Here is a 17,344-nt window from a genome sequence, read left to right on the forward strand (position 1 = left end):
TAACATGATGTTCCTCCTTCATACTATTTTTTGCATGTGCAATCTCGGTGGATATGGTTTTGCTTGGAATTAGCCCAGACACAACGATTATCATGGGGAGATGGTGTGATGCCCTTCCTTTGGTTAAAACATTCTGCCATATCATGAATATTTATACGTCTATCATTGCAGTTTTCCCCTCAAGCTGAGATATTCCTCCTATCCACAATCTTTCAAGTGTACATTACCACTGGGTCTTGTGTTGTTGGAGATGGTCTAGTTAAGTATGTCCTTGTGTGCTGGCCAGTATCTTTCTTCCTACTCTGGACTGGATGACAAATGCCCACTGTTGCCAGGTTTTGGATTGGATATTCATCCAAGATTTTTGGTCCCTCTTCCTACCATTTGGTGGATGTCAGTTCCTAGTAGATATGGTGTTGGTTGCAGCTGGCACAGCACATATTTTTCCACTTGGGTACAGCTGGATATTTTTCTAACAGAGAGCAGAAGTTCTCTTTCCATTGTTATCAGGTTTTGGACTGGAGGTGTCATCATGCCAGGATTTTCCACCTTCCTGTGGTGTGTTGGGTTTTGGTTCCCAGTGGATCTGGTATTGGTTGTGTTGGAAATACATGCAAGTGGAAAGGAATTTGGTATGGGCAGATTTTTACTCACTCACAGAAGTTGTTACTTCATTATAAAAACTTTTTATTTGTTCCTGCTAATACAGTTGTGTTTGGTTATTAATTTTGCATTATGAATTCTACATTACCACTCCACAGCTCATGTGTTGTATTTGTTCATTTACATTGGCTTAAGGTTTTGGTACTCCAGGAGAAGAATTTTAGCTTTACTTTATTGGGAGATGGTTCATCCAAGGAGCTGATATTTGAGTATTATCTTGTGTTTGAGGGACTACATATTCTAACTTAGTTCACTGACTTTGGAAATACAAGACATTATATTGTTATGGTTTTAGAATACTTTTAATATTACTACCTGTAGTTATTTGAGTTTTAGAATACAAGTTTTGTTAGTTTAGGCAATACTCATAGTCCAGTGCAGTTAATAAATTAGACTTCATTGTATCCTTTCTCCTATATCACTAATACTTTGGGTCTTTGTTATCTTAGGATTACCTGTAATTCATCTGACTGGGACATCAAGCATTTGTTTAACAATATTTGTTTTCTTCTATACATTGTCTTGTACACAGGTTATTGTTAATAAACACTTATTTTAGAAATTCCCATTTATGTCATTTTTGCTATTTTACTTATTGTTAAGATTTTTTTTTTTAGATATTAGTGTTATGCTTTATCCTGCACTTTTCAATTGGACTTGAACTTGTTTCTGTTGTTTATGGTTTACTTTTAATTCTACTTGAGGATTATAATTAATTAATGTAAATATATTGTTTGCATAGGCTTAACAAGTGTTTGTTAATTTCTTACCATTGATTGCATTTAGTTTATACTTTATACATCTTACTTTTAACTTTGGTCATGTGGGCTGGGTTCACACTACTTGGTACCAGTTACTCATTTTCTTCCTGTAATGGCAGAATCCATTGGCACAGATATTTGTTTTTCTCCACCTTATCATGGATTGCATTTCAGGCTTCTACTGTAGAATCTGCTCAGTTTTTTTCTTTGTGGTACCATATGCCATAATTTGGTCTGCATTTTACCTGATTTTTTGGTGGTGATTTTTCCTACACTTCTTTGGATGTGTAGCTTCAATTAACTGCTTCTGAATGAGGCTTGCATTAACATGCTTATATACTCCTTCCATTTTTAGTTAGGGTTGTTGGATTTTTCCATTTGGATGTATTTTTTTTGTTACATACCTTATTTCTTTAGGATGGATATTTTTACACACCCTTTTATTGGGACCATCTTTTGATATTTCTTATTTCTCTTTCTGTAAGGGTTGATAGATTTTCATATCCTCTACAATGTTAGGTTTCCTATTTATTTCCTTTCTTCTGAATTGTTTCTCTTTCATGCTACTTATCTCCATTGTTTGGGGATGTATTTTAATCTGTAGAGAGCTTCTGGACTATGGTATCGAGGTGAATGATCTTATTCTCTTCACACACACAAGCACTTCATGCAGTTCAGTGTGCTTTCACTAACTCTTTTTGCTTCGTCCATATTTGACTAATTATGTTTCATTCCAACTATCCAAAGCTGGTGACTTCTATCACTTGCCAAGGGAACATTTCTTATTCGATTTTTGAACTTGGGCACTTTACATGTATCTTCTGTTCTAGGTTTATGTCCTATTATCTTTACAAGCTCATCACATTTTCTCTCCAGGAGTGACCTCTTGATTATCTAAATTTTGATAGCTCTGTCCTCTTGTAGGATACCACTCTACATGAAGGCTTTGAATATGTTATTGATTCTCAAGTAATTCCTTCTTTTGTTTTTGGCCTCTAGTTCATCATCCCCTTGCCTTGGCTGTCAGTATATCCAAACAGGTTTACATCCAGTTTCTTATGTTTGTTTTTCTCCATTCATCAGTTTTTTTTTTTTTCTTAAAGTGTTAGATTATCCATGCCACTCAGGTTTATGTCTAATTTATTTCTTGGCCAGCACAAGTTTAGATTTCTCTGCTGTTTCTGCTTGATTGTTTTTTTTATTCTGGATAATTTTTATTTACCTCCATTCCATGTTTCATGTGGTATGTTCCTTTTTGTCTTTTGTTTCTTACCATTTTCCACGTCTCTTCTCTGTTGGTTTCAAATTACTTTATTGTTGCAGTACGTACTCTGGGTTACTTCTCTATTTTCAAGGTTTTTCTGTATAATCCATCTCTTATGATTTATTTCCCTTACTTTACTGCTTTGTCTGTGATTTTTTCCTACTTCCATGACACATTGGATTTGAATTGTGATTCAAATGACTTTTTATTCCTTATATCCTTCTTCCCATCATAAATTCCTCATATCTTTACTCAGATAATTCATCTTCTATTTTCTCTGCATATCCAAACTGTAGCTCATTGAAGGTATTTTGTATGTTGAGCACTGGGATTACTGCTCATATGTTCATCTTCCATTCTTTACTTTGGGTAGTTGTTTCTTTCTTGAAGGGATACCATCATCCACCCATTGTAATTCTTTCCTCTTTTGTGAGACTGTGACTGGGTAAGTTACCTTTTTAAGTATTAGGCCGGTCAACGAATGTCAGAACGGCACTCGAATATTCGTGGGCGAAAATTCGTGAATATCCGAATATTCGTGCATATACTTGTTAGATCGTTTTAGAATTATTAATTAATAATTAACTTACCTTAAATTGCAATATTTATGCCAGTAAAGAGTAGAAATAACTTGTTTTTCATCATTTACTGAAGTTTACATTCTTTTCTTGAACTTCCTGTCACAGTGCACCATGGGTAATGTATTACTGTAAACCATATTGTTGCTGCTCTGTTCAATGTGAGCCCTCTGTACAAAAGCTGACTTCTGGCACCTGTGACCTGTTTTTTCTTATTTTGATGCTGTAAAATTGTTGTCCATTATTATTTTATTTATGTAATTATATTACTATACTGTGTTGAATAAAATACTTGTCAAAATAATTATTGTTGTTTGTTTTCTTTTATTCTACACACTGGGGAAACAACATTATTAATAAACATGAACTTTATTAATGAACATAAAAAACATCAGAAAACAATTAACACTAAACAAGTTAAAATAGACATAAAATACTGAGTTTATGCTGCAGCCACATAGACCTGTTCCACATCCTGGTCAATTATTAATGCTCTGTCCATTGTTACTTAGAAAATATTAAAAGTTAAACACTAACAATAAAAACATTTGTAAAAAAACCTCATAAAACAACTTTCACTGAAAATACTGAGTGTATGCACATTCCTGTTCATGGTGTTTCCTCCTTTACATTTGAGGATGGAAGCCCAGGAAGTTGGGGATAAACTGGATTAGAGACCTGTGAGCTAGTACTGGCAGCACTCGAAGGGGTACAGGTAACTGTAACTGCAGGGAGAGCATCAGATGCAGGAGAAAATCAGAAGGGACTGTCATGTTGGCTTTGACTGCTGACTTCAAGTTCTTGTTCAGGAACACCAATTGATCCACATGTTCAGGGTTAAGGGAAGCCCTTAGCTTGCTGGACGGTCAAACCTGCTGTGCTGAATGTATGCTCGCTTGGTACTGATGTACCAGGTATAGACAGGTATTTCCTAGCAATTGATGGAAACCTTGACCTGTACACAGACCACCACTGAAGAGGGTTTGGTGGCCTTAGAGGCTCTCTGACAAAATCAGCCAACTCTTCCTCAACTGAAGAAACATCACTGCCTTCTGTCAAGTCTACTGTATCACCCATTACATAACTCAAAACTTTGACATAATGGGTTTTTTTACAGGTGGTTCTGTTACCTCATCTGCCTCAGGTTCCTTCTTGACTTCTGCAGTGTTGCTTGATCTCCTGATTTCTTCTGCTATGTTGGCATGAAGTTCCTTTCTCTGACTTTCGGTCAAAAATTTTAGACTTTTATATCTAGGATCAAGTGCTGAAGCTTTCAGCAGGGAACTATTCAGACCTTCATTAATGATTCCTCCATCTTCTGACAAGAATTTAAATCTTTTCACCAATCCCATACTGATTGTTTTTTTCAACTGCTTAGCTAGTGCTTTGTCTTCCTCTGTGGTCTTAAGGTCCTCCATCATATCTGTCAGCAGAGGGTAAATTGAGGACCCTGTGGGAAGATCTTCCTTCCCAAGAATTTCAGTGGCTTCTGCAAAAGGATGAAGTATTGGGATTATTGTATGCATCGTGTCCCAAAAGACATCATCAATGTCAAATCTTTCTCCACTTTTTACAATGGTAGCATCTACCAACACTGCATATATGGGCACTCTGAGCTCTACCAGTCGCTGCACCATCTCCAGCAGAGTTCCATCTTGTAGGGCAATCCTGTATAAGGTTCTTTGCAATGATGGGACCCTTCTTTACTTGTTCCTTCTGGGCTTCAGTAGCCATCTGAACTTGCTTTTGTTTTAGGGCACTTGTGGCCAGAACAGAATGGTTGAAGAATGTAACCAACCTTCTCCCTGCCCCAAGGGCTTTTGCAATGGGTGCAAGCTTAAGCCCATCTTGCAGAGCTAACTGAAGGCTGTGGGCAAAACAGCCAGAGTGAGAAATGCCTAACTTTTCTGCTGCCACAAGCATATTTGCAGCATTATCAGTAGTTAAGTGGACAATATTGTTGGTGTTTAGAAATTCAGAACACAGATTGTGAATTTCAGAAGCAATATTTTGACCTGTGTGTCTATCAGAAAAGAGTCTGGTGCCCAGAACATTTGAGTGCATTTTCCATTGCAAGTCAATGTGTTGTTCTGTGATAGTAATGTAACCTTGCATTGCATTACTAGTCCACAAATCAGTGGTCAGTGAAACATGCTGGTCTCTCAGTTCTCCAATCATCTCTGTCTTGGCATCATTGTACAGTTTTGTAAGGTAGTTACCAACAGTATTTCTACAAGGAACTTTGTATGATGGGTTTAACTGGTTTGCAAAATATCTAAATCCTACACCCTCAACAAAACTGAATGGTCTAAGATCTACAGCACACATAAGAGCCAGGCTCCTGTTTATTCTCTCAGTGCTGTGTACATTCATTTTGGTAGCACAGGGATTCAGCTGCAGGAGTGTTGTTTGTCTCAGTGTAGGTGCAGCAGTAACATTTTTAGAGTCCTGCAAATGCAGGTGAATAATTAATTATATATTTGCTAGCTATACATAAAATAAATATAAAACATATATTTAAAAAAAAATGTGATAATATAATTTTAAACACAGAATATTCCTGCAGGTTCAGAAATGTCAAACAGCCATGTGCTCACTGCTCACCTGTTTGTTGGAAGTTAGGGAAATTCCACTATGCCTGTTACTCATATGATTTCTTAGGTTTGTTGTACCTCCACAAAATGACAGGTTTGCTTTGCAGAGCTGACACTCTGCCTTCTTTCCATCTAGTTTAAAATACTTCCAAACAGCAGACTTTCTGCCTTGATCCTCCATATTTAAAGTCTTTTGGCGCGCCAAAGTAGCAACTTTAAGAAGGTTTACTGTAATCTTGTACCCACAATGCAATGTTCACAAAAGTTGGATTTCCTTTTCCTCTTTAGCAGACAACTACCAAAAAAAGTTAAATAAAGTGTTATTTATTCAGATTTGACTTCATTTTTCTACAATGGTAAGTTAATATTTATTAATATTAATTAGGCGAATTTCCGAATATTATTGCATTCGAATATTCGCGGAAAAAGATCCATATACGAAGCTTCGATTACTCTTGCCGGCTGTATTAAGTATATATATTTCTTACTTTCAGATGCATCTTTTTCTCTGTTTATGGGTCCTTTAGCTAGTAAAAGCTATACTTTATAATCCCACTACCATGCAATGTGGAGATGAGGTGTCCAATAAGATTGCTTTTAGGTTTGTTGTTGCAATAGGTTTGCTTCATAAGTTTACTCATTCCAGACCATATTAACTCATGGACTACATTGATAAAGCAGAAGAGGATAGCTGTTTTGTGTTGAATAAATTGGAATGATCTGCTTTTCAAAGTAGGGTTTCATGTTCATCCATTGTACTGTCTCGGGGTATTGTTTTTCGTGCAGATTCTTTACTGCATTTTCTCTCCTTCTCTTTCTTTAAGTGGGGTTTGGAAGTCCCTACCATTTTCCAGTTCTAATAAACTACTGGGGTGGTGGACTGTGGATTCTCCTGAATGTGATAATGAAATACAAATAATGCACGCACGCATGCACACATATGTACGTTGTATGAATGTGAGGTAAAGATGATATTATATACATCTTACTCTCCACTAGTGGCCAGAGGTTGGATTATAGTTGATTTGCTAGTGGTACGTACCTCATTCTACCCCATGTGGATGGTAGTTCTTTTAGCTGTGTCACGTTTATGTTGTCCAGAATTGAGCAGGAGTAAGTTTCGTAACTCTAACATAATGTATGATTTGGATCACTATCTTCCTATAGTTCTTTTTCCATTTGGATATGCTCCTCTGATTTTCCACCAACATATCCAACATCTTTCCACAATTGAGGAAGAGTAAACTTTGTTCAGAAGTGGTGCAGTCTTCCATGTATTATTTTTAACTGTAGACCTCTTTGGGAATGTCTTTCAGAAGCTTACAAAGGATGTTCTTTTTTTTCCCTCAGACCAGTCCCTCCACCTGATCAGTGTGGGTTTCTAGCTATATCTGTGAGAGGAGGAGGTAATGTACAGTTTTGGAAGTTATAATTTTCCTAAACTGAAAATGTTTTCAATAGGTACTTAACTTTCTTTTTCACTTCCTACCCTTTCTCCCTACTGAAAACCTGTATTTCATTTTCTGCCAAAACTCGGAGATAGTTTGGTAGAATTGAATAGAGGTGGTCACATGTGTCAAGAGAATGTTGATTGAGGGTTGAATTTTGAAGATTGTGTGTGTGTGTATATATATATATATCAGTTAATGAATTAATAAATAAGCACCACAAAATTTAGTATGTAACTTTGCTTTTTTTCAATTTCAATGATTATTGTTTACTAATAGTTTCAAAACTTTGTCTATCTTCAAATACAAAATGTTTCCATATGTAAAACCAAAACATTCAGAATAATGAAATATATGAGGAGAGTTATCATTTAATATATCACTAACTTTTTTGCCAAGCACCCACTTACCAACACCCTGGATTTGGTGTTGACATTCAACCATGGGTCATTGCAAGATGTTGGATCAATGTTCAGTGAACATGGTGATTTTCGTATGTACTTGATTTACAACTATTAGGAGTACAAATGCCTTGAATCAAACTGTGTGAACTTAGCATGTGTTACTACTGTAGATTTCTTAAATTTTTTGATGTACAATAATTAAGTATTTTAATTATAAGAGATTTATGTATTTGCAACCGTAACTTTGCACTAAGGTATGCTTTGTGACTGAGAACTAGGATTCTCTGGAACCACCTATTGGAAGTGATTGAACAAAACACCAAAATATTCTTCTTTAATAATACTGAGTTCATTCCTACTGAGGTAGTAGTTATTGTTCAGACTAAGATAGCTCGCATGCACTATCTTTCATTTAGCATCATTAAATGCTATCTTCAATTATTTTGTTTAGTTTATGAAACCATCCAAATCTATTTGTAAAACAGCATTTTACTTACAGCCAACTATATTGGAAACTTTAATATTATAATCAGTGAACTTAATCAGTTAGTTGACCATTCCCTTATGAATGCCATTAATTCTCTTGATATTGGTTCTATCAAATCAACTGAGTTTCTGACCCCAAATTGACCTTTATAGTTTTACATTAACTTATAATATTTTTTGTATATCTTCATGAAATTTTGCAAGTATTTCAGTCACTTGTGTGTAATTTGCAAACAAAAAAATTTGAATTTTTAATGGAGTATTTATATTAGCAATTTTTTCCAAGTACATATGGAATCAAAGTGTTGACTGCTCTAATTGCAAAATGATTTTTATGTAGATTAAAAATAATTTTCATCTGAAAATTCTCAAATGCTATTTATATAATTCTTATAGGCACCTAAAAATTTTAAACATTTTTCAGTAAAACTTTATATTTTATCTGTTTTTCTCCATCCTACATTTTTGTACAAAGTTGGTCAATTTGACCAACTTCATAACCACCAAGGAAAATTTAACAAATTTAAGTTGTTTTTCTTTGAAGAATGATTTCAAATCTTAACATGAAACTAAGTTTGCTTATTCTAAATAACTAAACTCATAACTTTATACATCTGTTTCTACTTTGAATGTGTTAATTTATTCCTGCCACACAAGTTGTATTTCATGTGGTAAACATATAGTTCATGTTACCCTGTAAAACTATATAATAAGTAAAGAATACACATAAGAAACAAGAAATTGAGTACTTATTTGGATTGTCATATTTTTTTTTTGGCTGTTAACTGTCAAAGATGCCTAACTGTAATTTTTTTAGTAATGGTATTACTACACTAAAAACCTTTTATTCAGTTGTATAATATACCAAAGAACACAGAAGACTTGCATTCCAAAAGCAGATAATGTCCCATAACTATTAAAATTATTCTGCCTTTCTAACTATCTAGCAAGAGCCATTAAACATTTTGGCTAAGCCTTTCAGTGTGTTTCCTGTGGGAATAAAGTTTGAAGTGGAAGAAAGCTAGACAAGTCTGTACAGAGAACAGTGTAATATAATACATCATTTGATAGAATAATACCTTGAATTTTTATTTATTATAAACAATATAGTATTAAATGTTAGAGAGAACTATTGGCTATTTCTTAAAGAGAGGATGTGACAGGTGGACATGGCAAAAGGGACCTGATTCTCCATATGATGGCTTTGTAACTAAATAAAAGTGAAGGTTATAACAAATATGCTTTGCTTGAGCAATAACAATATTATAATGGTTAATTTTCATGAAATTTTATACTTCATAAATAAATTGAAGAAGAGACAATTGGATATCTAGAAAGAAAATGCACAATTCTCATATTAGGGGTAATTTAGGTTTATTTTTTTAGTGTATTGCCATATAAAATTATGAACTTCAAACTTGTATAATGTTTAATTTGGATTATTAGCTATGTTTTTATGCCAAATATATTTGTATACAATGAGAAGAAAGTAGTTTAATTAAATTTTGAATGTAACTCTGTAAAACCTTGTGACGTGCAGAAAAAGGTGTAGTGAAAGAGCTAATGTGTATTGAAAAGATTAAGATTTCTGAGCACAGAGTCTATCTGGTTTGAGCTTTATATGCAAGGTATTAAAAAGTGAATACATTAAAAACAAAGTTGAATAACTCTTTAATTATTTGGGTTAACAACAAAATTCAAAACAAAATGTTTTCTGAAGACCTGTAAGTTTTTAAGTTAATTTTATTTTTTTGTTATTAGTTATCGTTATTATTTATGACTGTATTTCATTACAGATTTTGGATCTTACTCTGTTTTTGATAAAAATGACATCTCTTCAAATGTTCTACTGATTTAACTTTTGGAAACTAGTCTACCATAGTAAACTAAAGGATTTTGAGGAACTGAAGTTTCTTCTTTGTGATGCTGTTGTATCCATTCCCATAACTTTGTTGAAAAATGTGTTTTTAGAATATGAATGCAGAATTAGATTGATTGTAACTAATGATGAAAGACATGCAGAAGTCTGTCAGTTAAATAAATTTGAACTAATGTACAATTAGAAGATGTTTGGAATTTGTTTTTGTTGTCTCAAATAATACAAATGTTATTCACATTCTTTTTAGTGTATGCATTTTTAGACAAACTGTATTACAAATCTTCTCTACCCAACCATTAATCTGTTGAGCTAACTTATCTCCTACACTCACAGATTTAGGTTAATTTCTTACTGCTTAAGTTATTGACATCTTAAATTTAATTACAGAAAAAAAAAGTTTGAAATACAAGTAAACACTTTTTTTTAGGTAATTCTATGGTGCCTGAGGTTCCAGTAGTAAAACAACCAGCAACACACTTGATCAGAATAGAAATTGAAGATGAAGAATCTCATAACAAGGATACAAGTCTTCCTGAAAGGTATACTTTAATACTCTTAAATTTGAATGTCTAAAATGCATGTAAACTGTTTAAAATTCAGGATTATTGAATAATGTAAATAGAAAACTTGTCAATAACAAATTTTTTTCATTTCTGTTGGGTTATATAAAATACTTATTCATCATGCTTTTCATTTTGTGTCAATTAATTCTCTCTCAATATGGGCTTGGTCAGTTTGATAGACCACTTGACCTCTTTGTCCTCATTAACATTTCTAACTTTCAGTACAGTGTGTATCTTCACAAAATTTGGTAGTCTTTCTGTTAACATTATAAGTGTTTCACATACAAAGTCATTTTTTAGTGAGGGATTAAAAATTTTTTTTTTCATGAATATGTTAAGTATTTGTTTTGAATAGTTTGTGTGCAAAGTAATTTTCATGTTAAGATTAAATATACTTTTGTTTGTAATTCCTAAAGCCTCAGAAATACATTTCAAAGGTTGTTTTTTTCCCACAAAACTTTTGTTTTATTTTTCTCTACCCAATCTCAAAATTGGATAAGTCACTTTAACTAACCTCGTAACCACCCGAAAAAAGTAGAAATAACCTAAATTATCGTTTATTTCTTCCTAGAATTACATCAAACTGTAATATGAAACTACATTTATATTTTCTAAGTAACTTTAAGGTCATGACAGTATACTTCTATTTATAATATTTTGTTTTATGTTCTTCTTGATTGCCTTTTGAACTGTGTTTAACTACTATCTGCACATTTATAAGCTGTAAGTCACTTGAAGTGTGTACAGCTAATATTATGTTGTTGGATTACAATACCACCAAACTACTATGAACTGCTTGTGTGCATGCTTTGTGAAACATTTTCATCATATAATTTTTTATTTTGCTTAATCTGATCATAATAATCTAAAAAAGATACTTTATTGAAATTTTAGTTACCACTATAATAATGAAGTATAAACATGAAAAACAAGAAATAATTATTTACCCAAGCTTTTTTTTTCTGACTGTGATTTTATATACAAATGGTAATACTGCATTCAATAATTTTTTAAATTAAATAATGCAACAAAAAAAATTCTCTGGCTTTCTAAGTATGGACAAGAACCATTACAAATTAATTTGAGTCAGCCATTAACCCTTTTGCAATGGGCATAGTATAGTATACAGAAGTTTGTCTACACATTTACACATTATGTATTTGCATTATAACTTTTGATACAATATGTATATCTTTACAAAATTTGGTAGATTTTAGTGAAATATTTTTAATAAAGATTTGTTTGTGAAATTAAGTATTTCATTACTTGTATAAGTACAAAGTTATTTCATGTTCTGATTAAGATAGCTATTCTTCATCCCAAAAACTCAAATATGATTTGTGTAATCTGGAAAACCTCCTAAATGCATTTCAAACATTTGTTTTCAGTAAGTTAGATATTTTGTTATTTTCTGTACTTTAACTATGTGAGGTTTATCGCTTGACCAACCTTGTATCCATCATAAGAAAATATATATATATACAAGTTCTTTTTTGTGTAAGAATGGCTACATATTATAACATGAAAATACAAATATTTGGGTTAAATAGCCTAACTTTCCTGCTGCTGCTGCTTCTTCTTTTTTTTTTTTTGTGTGCCATCTGATGACACTATAACTGTTCTTTGACATTGGCTTTGCCTGTGTAAGCATTGGTCTCGTATGCTTCAGTCTTTAAAATCCCATTTAAGTGTCCTTGGCAATAGCTAAATTGCAAATATCTTTACCCATGTCAGTGCACCCTCTGTTCTGGTATTATGTATGTAAACACCTCACTCAGATAATGTAATCACTTTTTTTACTCACAAAGCTTTGCTTGTTGTTTTCTGTAATGAAATGTTGCATATTATTCCATTATGGATTGTATAATTTCCTTTAAAGAAAAACAAATAATGACAACCAAAGACATGATATTTGCAGGTGTAAATTCCTGTACTATTGTTGTCAGCACTGTGGCTAATCTGACATGTCCTACTCCTCCTTTGTTATTTGGCATTTTTCTCCAGTTGGGGAGAGGGGGAGGGCTCACTTTCAGTTGAAGTTCTTTGTGGTTGGAGACCTATATTCTGCCTGGGGTGTTTTCTCCTAGTGCTTCCAAAGTTGTTTTTTTTTGTTGATTTTGGAGAAAGTTGGATTTTTGTTTTCTGATGTTTTTTTTTACTAAGTTGGCTCCTCATGAATCCAACTTAGGTCAAACACATCCTACTCCTTTTCATTAATTAGTCATTTGAGTTTTTTGATATTTTGGGGCTTTCCTTTGTGCACTTTGAGTTTACTCTTCCCTTTTTGGTGGAAAGGTGGGAGGGAGACTGATTAGTATTTCTTCCTGCACCTGATGTTCTTTACATGATCTAGCATCTTTCCTCTGAGTTTTCCACTACCCTTTGGCTGGATTTCAAAGAGACTGGAGCGATTAGTGCCATCTTGTCTCGTTATTTTCTCGTGTCTCGTACATCTTGCTTTCACTGGATCCCATTCTGTGGCAAGTTCTGCTCAGACAGATGCTGTTTTATCAGTTCAGTTTTGCATTAGCAAACAGTGCGATTTTTTTCTTAATACTGATTGCAATAGGCTCTGAAGAAATAAGGTGTTCCATTAGACCAACTAGATGGTATCACCATATTATCATGGACCACCATTCAGAGACTATAATTAGTAAACCTAAAGGGGATCCTGCCTGTCCCTGCCAATCTTTGGAATGAATAAATGAGAGTTTGTTTGCTTTTAGAAATTTAGGGAATTTGGTTTATGTATTGCACAGTTTCCAGAATGCTATTCCTCTGCATTCCCTAATATGCATTACCCCAAAAATTCTACTACTGGCCTTACTACACCCAGTTTCCAGTCACTGGGTTGGTGGACAGAGGCTTTTCCTTCAAATTGTTGAGTGTTTCTCCATTCTTGGAGGATAGGGTAAAGTTGTGGACTTTCCTATCTGGATCCATGGATTTTATTTGCCCCAGATGTTGGAAGGAGAGGTACCATCCTCCATATGAGCATACTCATAATGCCATTTCAGATTTGATACTGTGCTATTCAGTTGACTTTTCATGTGGGCATTCTGCACTTTTCCAGTCCAGAATTTGTGCAGAGTCCCATGAATCTCCTCATTACTTCTGCTGCTCGAAACTTTCTTTGTAACATGATTCTAAAGTTTGACCCCTACCACAGCATTCCATCTCTGGGCTAGGTTTAGCCTGATGTTGAATAGTGACACCATCCAATTTTATTTTATTTTTAAGTTTTAACAAGCCACTGGACCCTTTTTATTGATTCAGTCTGAATCTTATATTTAAACTTTGGATATTGTTTAAAAAAAACTAATTTGATTTATTTTGATTTTTTATAACAATTTTATTTTTATGGTTTTTACAGGTTATTTGGTACATTTAGCCTAGTTGCTTTTGTGTCAATAAATGCCATACAGCTGAGTTTGGGCTGTTGCCTTTTGACTTCTTCAGAATTAGGAGAAATTTTGTTTGCTTTGATATTGCTTACTTTCTCTTCATTATTCTGGTTGTTCAGAATGCTCTATGCCTAAAGTTTGGGATCCAGTCATAAATATTACTAAATATATATCAATAACATTGTGGTCTAAAAGCCCTTACCACCCTTAAATTCTAACCCTGAGTTGTGGAACCTCAGCTATCTGGTTGGGGCTGGCTATTAATGATTATTATTTGTGTTCTGTTCCATCCATGATACAGGAACTAGGCTCTGGATGAAGAGCATACCTGTTCTGGATGTAGTGTGATTCTTTAACTTATGTACCACTCTTGTCTTGGTACATCCCTGTTCTGTGTGGATAATGCTTGCAGCAGCTCCTCCATTTTGTCAATGTGGGATTCTGGCTTAAGTGTTAGAGGATGGTAAATATGTATTGGATGTTAACATTTTCTTTTGTAAACTAAAAATGTATTTCCTATAATACTTATCTTTGTTGACACTCCTCTGCCCTTTCTTTGCACTAAAAGCTCATGTTAATAACTAGGATGGTGCAACTCTTGAAAAAATGATTACAATATTTGAGTGAGGTGTTTATATAGAGTACTAGGATAAAGGGTGCATTGACAAGGGTGGAGAGATTTACAAGTTAGGTATTGCCAATTGTATTTAATAGGGGTACAAAAGACTGGAGCTTGCAAGACCAATGCTTAAATAGGCAAAGCTAATGTTAAAGAATAGCTATAGTGTCAGAGGAGGTAAGTTTTATTGAAAATGCACTTTTACTTCAGGAAAATTTTAACTCTTGAAAAAGCTGTTTGTAGAATAATAAATTTCTATCTGTATAACATTTTGTTCAGGTGTGTGAAATGTGTGGAAATAAATGTATTCTCCCAAAAACATATATTCCAAAGCATCACATTATTTGTAAGTTAAGTTAAGATTCTTAAAAACAGTAAGAAGTTTAATAGTATAAATCAGTAGTTCAACAAAAATGTATAAATTAATTTTGACAGAAGGGGGTTTGAATAACTTAAACTTTCAATATACATTATTATTAATTTCTCCAAGTCATATCAAATAGCAAAATTTTACAGTAACACATAGTGAGATTCAATCAAAATTTCAAACTATGTGGATGAGACTAAAGCTTAATTTTTTTAATTGAGGCCATAGTAATGATTGTTTGAAAATTACAACACTAAGTAGTAACAATGAAATAAAAACTAACTTTTTAAAACAATTACAGAACCACATAACATATCTGATAAAATTGGTTATATAAGTGATACAATTTATATCATTGCAGGCCTATGTTTTTTCTTCCCATTGTTGTCTGATTATGGACCGGAGATGACCCACCAGTAATGGCAGTTCACCTGCTTCGTTTTTCCTGTCAACCTGTGTTTTAGATTAGAGCTGAACCAACCACCTTCTTCACCTATGAGATGAGGGGTTGAGGACCATCTTCTTATTGTGGTATGAATGAACTATTTCCAATACTGATAATTTTGGATAAACTTAATCTCCAACATTGGTTGAGGACCTCCAGACTGCAACTGGGAAATCAATTCAGTGCTCAGAAATGTTGGGACTGGGAGTGAACTGTCCAATCTCCCAAAAGCTGATGTCCCACAAATTTTTACTTTAAAAACACATCTGATTTCAGTTGGTTGAGGGTCTCATCCTTTCAGGGATTAAAAATGTCATTTCTGGTTCTAACATTTAGTGAATGGAGTTGATCTCTTTTATTTGTTAAGAATCTTTTCACTATGGGGACTGGACTTATCATTCCTGGTCTTCATGGTGTGGAAATAGTTTATTTCTTGATTAGTTGAGGATGTCCTCCTTTTGGTTTGGTGTTTTATGGAGCAAAGCAACTAGGCTATCTGCAACCTCCTTTTGGAGACATGATGCATTAAGCCCTGTTCCAATGGCTTATGAATTTAATTGATCTCCTGATAATGGTCTGATATACCCTAACCATTCTATTTTATGGACACATCTACCTTCACATACAGATCAACATATTTTCTATGGTATTCTCATCCATGGTGGAGTCCTGCCTGAGTAGTTTGCTCCTGAGTCCTCCTTGTATCACACTGAATGACTCATCTACTGATGTTTGACAAATGCAATTTATTTGGTGCATGTTTTGATGGCTTATGGATTTAATTTATCTCCCAGTAATGGTCTGATACATCCTAACTATTCTACTTTATGGACACATCTACCTTCATATGGTTGAAGACCTCCTCCTTTCAGGATCTGGATGTGTCTTTCCCAATCTCAAGGGCTTGAATATGGAGTTGTTTGCATGGTTTTGTCTGGACTTGTTCTGTCTATTGCCTCTGGGACACTTTTTGTTATTTATCATTTGTGTCTCCTTGTCACCTATTTAGTGACATTGTTCTTCATCAAGGGTGAAGAGTATATCTGTTGCAGTCTCCTGAGAGTGTGTTCTTCCTAATAGAATTGTCACACTTCATGGATTCTCTGGAAATGAATTATGAAGGGGGCTAATCTAGGTAATGTTACATCAGTTAGATCAATGTGGGATACTTGCTTTTAAGTGAGAGGAGGTAAAATATTCAATTGGAAGTTATAATTTTTCTATACAGAAATATATTTCTGTTGAATATTTATCTTGTTCACATATCCCATCCTTCTTCCTTGCTTCTGGTGCTTTTTTTGTTCTTAGTATTTAATCTTGAAGTGAGGATAGACTGCAATTCAGTAAGAAATAGCTATTTGAGGAGAGTGTATCACACTCTTAGTAGTAGAGGGTTGTAGCATGATTATTAACATGCTGTAGTGCAGCTGAACTATGTTAAGCATGTGGTGGTCAGTAAAAGTGTTGAGGCTAGTGGCAGTCAAACAATATGAGCATATAGAGGGCACTAATAATTGAGTAAAACTTTTGTGTGAGAAGAGAAGATATTGTATTGGGAAAATGGTGTTCAAATAGAAACTAGAAATATTAATATTGTACATCTGTCATATTCATCTCAAAATGTACAGTAAACTTATTTCTACTTTGAGCTTAATTTAAACATTTTTTGGTTGATTAATATATTTGTCACAGTAATAACATATTCAAAATCAAAGGGAAAATTAGGTCCACAGAGGTCATTCTTTATCAAAAACATAGATTGTACACTTGCTTTATATTCATTTGTATGTACATAGACTTTTACATTAATTTTGGTGATTTTTCCTTGCCCATTCAGGCAGTTGCTTAGGCTGGCAGGGCATAACAAGT

General features: G+C 33.8%; 2 protein-coding genes across 2 annotated transcripts in view; one reads left to right on the forward strand and one right to left on the reverse strand.

Moving 5' to 3' along the window:
• Window positions 1–17,344, forward strand: part of LOC143238590 (SWI/SNF-related matrix-associated actin-dependent regulator of chromatin subfamily A containing DEAD/H box 1 homolog) — a 144,169-nt gene that overhangs the window by 3,896 nt on the left and 122,929 nt on the right. Inside the window, exon 3 of the mRNA XM_076478952.1 lies at window positions 10,505–10,616. Within this exon, the coding sequence (XP_076335067.1) occupies window positions 10,505–10,616 (112 nt within the window). The remainder of the gene's footprint in view (window positions 1–10,504; window positions 10,617–17,344) is intronic.
• LOC143238947 (uncharacterized) lies at window positions 3,163–6,279 on the reverse strand. The gene is made up of 2 exons (XM_076479613.1): window positions 5,871–6,279; window positions 3,163–3,489 (listed from the first exon to the last, which is right to left on the reverse strand). Exons 1-2 carry the CDS (start codon window positions 6,039–6,041, stop codon window positions 3,334–3,336), a joined length of 327 nt encoding a protein of 108 aa, XP_076335728.1. The 5' UTR covers window positions 6,042–6,279; the 3' UTR covers window positions 3,163–3,333.

This window comes from Tachypleus tridentatus, chromosome 13, assembly GCF_004210375.1.
Source record: "Tachypleus tridentatus isolate NWPU-2018 chromosome 13, ASM421037v1, whole genome shotgun sequence".
NCBI lineage: Eukaryota > Metazoa > Arthropoda > Merostomata > Xiphosura > Limulidae > Tachypleus > Tachypleus tridentatus.